This window comes from Halyomorpha halys, unplaced genomic scaffold, assembly GCF_000696795.3.
Source record: "Halyomorpha halys isolate HHAL.00 unplaced genomic scaffold, Hhal_1.1 Scaffold796.1, whole genome shotgun sequence".
Taxonomy (NCBI): domain Eukaryota; kingdom Metazoa; phylum Arthropoda; class Insecta; order Hemiptera; family Pentatomidae; genus Halyomorpha; species Halyomorpha halys.
The window spans coordinates 37,606-45,015 of NW_027108156.1; the positions used below are offsets into that span (position 1 = coordinate 37,606).

General features: G+C 32.3%; 2 protein-coding genes across 16 annotated transcripts in view; both read right to left on the bottom strand.

Moving 5' to 3' along the window:
• Positions 1-7,410, bottom strand: part of LOC106686190 (zinc finger protein 711) — an 81,311-nt gene that overhangs the window by 37,512 nt on the left and 36,389 nt on the right. The window lies entirely within an intron of this gene.
• Positions 4,884-6,856, bottom strand: LOC136795568 (zinc finger protein 425-like). The gene has a single exon (XM_067046566.1). It carries the CDS (start codon positions 6,755-6,757, stop codon positions 5,417-5,419), a length of 1,341 nt encoding a protein of 446 aa, XP_066902667.1. The 5' UTR covers positions 6,758-6,856; the 3' UTR covers positions 4,884-5,416.

The following is a 7,410-nucleotide window of genomic DNA, read 5'->3' on the forward strand; positions in this document are numbered from 1 at the left end:
CCCCATCCAACACATACTTTTACCATTGAATTTTAAAGTTCCCTTTTCACTCTTTATTCTCATGATACAGATAATGTTTTTACCAAGTTTCATCAATACATTGCTCAACAGACCAATTTTTTTTATATGTCCTATTACTTGTACTAAAAACAAGTTGAGCTAATAGACAATCTCTTATTAATATGACTAGACACGTTTATTATTCGTAATACAACAGTTACATTATTCTAATATATGTGTGTGTGTATATATAAGGTAATACATTTTATGTATTAATTAAACATAATGTTAGTATAATACAAATTCCCCGTCAAAAGTATAAGAACACTTTAAAATATTTGAATTTTATAAAAACACCTGTTTTTTCATAATAAAGAAAGGTTTTGAAGTCTCTAATAAAAATTTTTAAACTGGACATAAACAAGTTTTATTAAAACAGATTACAATTTTTCTTCCAATAAACAAAAAAGTGAGAAAATTTATTTTTTAATAATTTATTTATTGTTATTTAAACTGTATAAAAATATATAAATACAAGTAAATTAGCTATAGGTGATATAATGACATGATACAAACATGTGGAAAATCTACCCATTGATAGAACTCCAATAACATTTGTAGAGAAGATCTTGAGGCCAGATACCTAAGGGGGTTGGTTATTAGATATTGAAGGAGAAGCTAGGTTAGAAACTAGTGGGTTTGTGAAGTTTATCATAGAAGGATTGGTATCTGGTTCCGGCGAAATTGGCAACAAATGGAACTTTTTACAATTTTAACTTTTAAATTACAATTAAAATTTTTAGTTTAAATTAAATAAGGTGTATAGTCCCCTCTGGCTTCAATAACTACTTCCACTCATCTTGTCATACTTGTGAAAAGATTTTAAAGAAAATCTTGGGGTATATTGTCCCACTCGTCCAATAAAGCTGCCTTTAGCATTACAAGGGTAGTAGGAGGTGAATCCCATGACTGAACCTTTCTTTTGAGATAATCCCAAACGTGCTCGATTGGGTTAAGGTCAGGACGTCTTGCTGGCCAATCAATGGAGTGGATACTTGCGGTGTTCAGGTGCTCAGAAACACATTTTGCCTTATGAGGACAGGCATTATCATGCATGAGAAACGGATTTAGAGCCTATGAACAGCATAAAAGGCACTACATGGTCTTGAAGAATCATTTACTGTTCTCTAGACCTTCACCTAACTCTTTCACGGCCATCTAGTCTGTCAAGGATCACTCTTGTCCCATCAGTGAATAAAACTTCTTTCTATTCCTCCACAGTCCAAGATTGGTGTTCCCTTGCAATACTCAATCTCTTTATGTGGTGTTCTGCAGTGAGAAGAGGACCTTTCACTGACCTTCTTGAGCTGAGGTTTGACTCTCTCAGGCTTCTAATGACCGTTGATTCAGAGATTGATATCCTTGAACACCAGCAATCAATTTTTAATGGAAGAACCTGTAGAATTACGCTTCCAAAGTGCTTACATTTTAATGAAGTGGTCATCTATGGGATTATTAATCCTGGGAGGCCCTGATGTTGGTCGCCTCAAATGACTATCAGTCTCCCTGTATCTTTTTATGGTCTTTGAAATGGAAGAATAGTGAATTCCAAGTAATAATAAACAAAGTATGGATTAAGGTCAAAACCAAGAAATTCTCAAGAATTATGGGTGTTGCAATACATTTGACAGGGAATGTTATTTAGTGGTTAGCTGTTTTTAGAGGTATGTTCTGAAAACAGGTACACTATGCCAAAGCAAAAAATATTATAAAAGAAAAAAGAAGAACTCTAATGTTTACACACTTGATATTGCAACATACTTCCTAGTAAATTAGCAAATAAGGCTGTATAACTTTCACGTTATCAAACAATTGTACAATGAAAATGTTCAACTTTACAATCATAGTGAGAACTGTGAAGAGGCTGCTCACCAGTAGTCCTCTTTGAACAACCTAAGTGCACTAGCTCAGTAAATATATCTGATTTTTAGTAAAATGGTTTTGATATCCAAGATGAACTTATCATGAACCATTCCCAACTAGAAAACTAAGATTGATTTAACGATTCGTTTTTAAATTACGTCAATTAGGATAGCTTTCTATAAAACAGAAATTAATTAATTCTACAAACTTTCCACCACCCACCAATCCTCTCTACAGTATTTGGTTAACAAAAATATTTCTATCTGGATAAATATATCATATTTTAATATATATTTATACTGTTTGAATATGTTAGCTTTTTCCTTTATCTCTTATTTCCCAATTACAACACAAAAGGGTAATTTTTTCATACAATATGTATATGTATTGTAATATCCTCTTTTTAAATAAATAGCTGTTTTTATGTATAGATGGTTTTAGTTAAAGGATGGAAGAGGTATGGTCTGTGGAGAGATATGCCAAACTTATTTTACTTATGCTGAAATTTCAGCTTATACAGCAGACCTTTATTAAGGTTATGTAAATAACAAGATAACAAATATATAATAGTGTGGGAAAAAAAAGTTTACTAATTAAAGTAATGGTCTAAGAGAAATATGATAATCGTTGAAAATGGATATGAAAATACCTCAAAAGTGGCAGGTAATGAGGAGGTTCAACATGTCAAGGCAGTTCAAAAGCTTCGTAGTGGAGTTGGCTGTGCGCAGGAGGGCATTATCATGCATGAAGACACTCCCTTTTTCAACAGTTAGAACTAAAAGTTTATTCGGAGCTTTTCCTTCTGCGAGCTCTTGGTGCAATTTCTTATTGAGATATATCACAGAAATGGATACTACATGATGAGTATTGGTATTGAGGAGGGTCTACAGTGTTCAGGAGACCCCAATTAATCCTTAGTGTTGCCAACTTTTGAAATTCATATAGCAAGACAGCACTCCTACTTTCTGTAGATGTCTAGTATAATAATAAGATGTTATTTGGAAATGTGATGTTCAATGAACTGAATATTTGGGAATATTATTAGTTGATGACAAAATTCCATCAACTGGCAAATATCCAATGAGAATAAGCTAAGTATATATCATGTTTGTCAGTCTTTAGATCAATGGAACGACTAATTAGATATATATACTTCTGAAGGGGAATTAATTGTTATGGTTGGATTAGTAGATATCAAGGAACTTTTGATAAATCAAAGGCATGGTTTAAGAACAAGGAGTGTTTCGGGAGGAAATTGAATATTTATGTTTGATGATGTAATATTGGAAGAGGATTTATGTTTCTCCAATGTAAAGTGGAATTACAGTTAGGAGTGGAACAAGTGATGTAGTATATAATATGGGAATAACTGAATATCTTCTATTAAATTTGATTAGACTTAAGGATATAGGAATATAAAGATTTTTGGATGTTATTAGAAAGATAGGATAATATAAGGTAGTGATGTAATTGTGGTATTATTTAGTACTTCCACAGCCCTGATAGGATAATATAAGGTAGTGATGTAATTGTGGTATTATTTAGTACTTCCACAGCCCTGATAGGATAATATAAGGTAGTGATGTAATTGTGGTATTATTTAGTACTTCCACAGCCCTGATAGGATAATATAAGGTAGTGATGTAATTGTGGTATTATTTAGTACTTCCGCAGCCCTGATAGGATAATATAAGGTAGTGATGTAATTGTGGTATTATTTAGTACTTCCACAGCCTGATGGAGGTCTGCTATTCAGGCAAAAATGTAAGAACAAACAAAGGCTACTTCTCTTAACTCATTGTGCCCCCATCGAAATTAACAAATTTCACCTTAAAAAGCACATTTTTGTTATTCTTTTACATACATTTTATTCTTATATATAGTTTCCTTTTACCCTATACATACCGAGTACTTCTTATCCTATACATATGAGTACCTTTTACCCTATATATATCGAGTATTTCTTACCCTATACATACCGAATACCTTTTATGCTATACATACAGTTTCTATTTATCCTAGCTTTCATTTATTCTATACATACTGTTTCCTTTTATCCTATGCATACATCTTCCTGTTACACTATACATACCGTTTCATTTTACCCAATACAAACAGTTTTTTTTTTAAAAAAGAATAACTAATTGTATGCTGCAGTTAAAAACCTGCACATTGCAGAAGGAAATAGGTAAAATATGTGACACACATGATGTATTCTTCAGAGAATGTGGTAAAAATCAGCTTACATGGTAAGCTTTTAATGACTAAAGAACCCTAAATATGAAGAAAAATGAAGCTGCTCACCAGTAGTCATTCATCTTTAAATAACCTAAGTGCACCAGCTCAGTAAATACAGCATGATCCGAAACTTGTTCATAATTAAGTGACATTTTCAGGATCAACTCCTAGACCATGATGAGTTTTGAAGTCTACTTATGTACCATATCAGCAACTTCTGTTCAAAATGGCTGATCTAAGGTGGTCACAAAACATGTTTTTTCTCAGGTTATATTTTTCCTAATAACCCTGTCAAAAACATTCTATAATAGCATTCATAAATGGCATAGGCAGTTGTTTTGAATTATTTTTCTGATAAAAAATTATGAAGAACTGATTTATTTGATGTCAAAAAGTGAAATTTTCCTGGTTGTAAATTTGTTCCACTTCATGACTTTTAATTTATTGACAATCGATAATCAAAAATAGTTTTTGATTTGTTTTATAAATTCCTAAGAATGAAGAATATTAGCAAATTTGTTGAAAAATGGGCGTTTTTGATTTTTAGTAAAATAGTTTTGATTCCCAAAGATGAATTTATCATGGACCATTAAGTACTTGATAACTAGGATCGATTCAACAATTTGTTTTTATATAACAACTTCAATTAGTTTTATATGCAACAGAAACTAATTATATCTAAAAACGTTTCACCACTCCTCGACTCTACAATATTTGCTTAACAAAACTATTTCTATCTTGATAAATAAATCCTATTTCAAATACATTTATACTGTTTGAGTGTGTGTTAGCTTTTTCCTTCATCCTCCTATTCTCAGTTACCATATAATTATATATTTAAGTTAAACATTTGTGAGCACAAAGACTGAAAAAGAGAAAAGGGAGATAGAAATTACCAACTCGGTTGTTACTCAAAGACTTATCTTTTATTGTGTTTGGCACCTCTATATATACATCTTCGATCAGCTGATCTACTCAATCACCTGATACCAAAATAACAGCTGACTAAGGCTGTAACTTATATTTATATATTATGCATACATACCCCTCAATAAATTTACATGTACTTTCAATAGTACGTGTGGTTATTTTTTAAAAAAATTAGTACAAAATAAAGACAAATTTTGTAACTGTTTTTTATTCGCTACTACAAAAACATTTAAATAACATAGAATTAATGTAATACTTACATAAAAAAATTAACTGCGGTCGGGCTATTTAACTGTAAGACAAGCCATTACATAATTTATGATCTTCATTGATGAAGCTTCTCACCATTATGACGAGCAATTATATGACTTTTCATGTGTTGAGATTGTACTGATTTATAGTCACAGTGAGGACACTGATATGGCTTTTCACCTGTATGTTTGGCCATTATATGATTTTTTATATGCACAGACCGTACTGATTTATAATCACAGTGGGGACATTGATGAGGCTTCTCATCTGTATGACGAGCCATAATATGTCTTTTCATATTTCTAGATACTACTGACTTATAGTCACAATGAGGGCATTGATGAGGTCTCCCATCAGTATGGCGAGCCAATATGTGCCTTTTCACATTTGCAGATAATACTGACTTATAATCACAGTGAGGACATTGGTGAGGCTTCTCACAAGTATGATGAGCAATTATATGTCTTTTCATGTATAAAGATTGTACTGATTTATAATCACAGTGAGGGCATTGGTGAGGCTTCTCAACTGTATGATGGGCCATTATATGATATTTTAAACTTTCAGAGTATGCTGATTTAAAATCACAGTGAGGACATTGATGAGGCTTCTCATTACTATGACGGGCCATCATATGATTTTTTACACGTACAGATTTTGCTGATTTATAATCACAGTAGGAACATAGATGAAACTTCTCACCTGTATGATAGGCCATTATATGTCTTTTAATGAATAAAGATTGCACTGATTTATAATCACAGTGAGGACATAGATGAAGCTTCTTCTCTGTATGACGGGCCTTTATATGCTTTTTCATATTTTCAGATCTTACTGATTTAAAATTACAGTGGGGGCATTCATGAAGATTCTCACCTGTATGACGGGCAATTATATGATTTTTCAAATGCACAGCCTGTATTGATTTATAATCACAGTGAGGACATTGAAGAGGCTTCTCACCTGTATGACGGGACATTATATGTTTTTTCATATTTTCAGATTTTACTGATTTATAATCACAGTGTGGACATTGATAAGGCTTTTCCCCAGTATGATGAGCCATTACATGATTTTTCATATTTTCAGATCTTACTGATTTATATTCACAGTGGGGACACTGATGAAACTTCTCACCTACATGACGGGAAATTATATGATTTTTCATATGTACAGATTGTACTGATTTATAATCACAGTGAGGACATTGATGGGGCTTCTCACCAGTATGACGGGACATTATATGACTTTTTATATGTACAGATTTTACTGATTTATAGTCACAGTGAGGACACTGATATGGCTTTTCACCTGTATGATGGGCCATAATATGATTTTTCATATGCATTGATTGTACTGACTTATAAGTACAGTGAGGACACTTATGAGGCTTCTCATCACTATGATGGGCCATTATGTGTCTTTTCACATTTCCAGATAGTACTGATTTATAGTCACAATGAGGACATTGATGTGGCTTCTCACCAGTATGATGGGCAATTATATGTCTCTTCATATGACTTTTTATATGTACAGATTTTACTGATTTATAGTCACAGTGAGGACACTGATATGGCTTTTCACCTGTATGATGGGCCATAATATGATTTTTCATATGCATTGATTGTACTGACTTATAAGTACAGTGAGGACACTTATGAGGCTTCTCATCACTATGATGGGCCATTATGTGTCTTTTCACATTTCCAGATAGTACTGATTTATAGTCACAATGAGGACATTGATGTGGCTTCTCACCAGTATGATGGGCAATTATATGTCTCTTCATATGTATTGCTTGTACAGCTTTATAATCACAGTGAGGACACAGATGAGGCTTCTCACCTGTATGATGGGCCATTATATGATTTTTCATACTTTTAGAATATACTGATTTAAAATCACAATGAGGACATTCATAGGACTTCTCACTTCCATGGCAGCTATCCTTGGGATCTATAAGCAATAAATTATTATACTAAAAAAAGATTAATAATAACTATTCATTTGGTTTTAACTAAATATATTCATTATTTTAAAAATTATTAATTTTTCTAATAATACTTA

Excerpts from the sequence above, each read along its gene's own strand:
- LOC136795568 (XM_067046566.1), bottom strand. The coding sequence starts at position 6,757 with ATGGCCCATCATAGTGATGAGAAGCCTCATAAGTGTCCTCACTGTACT.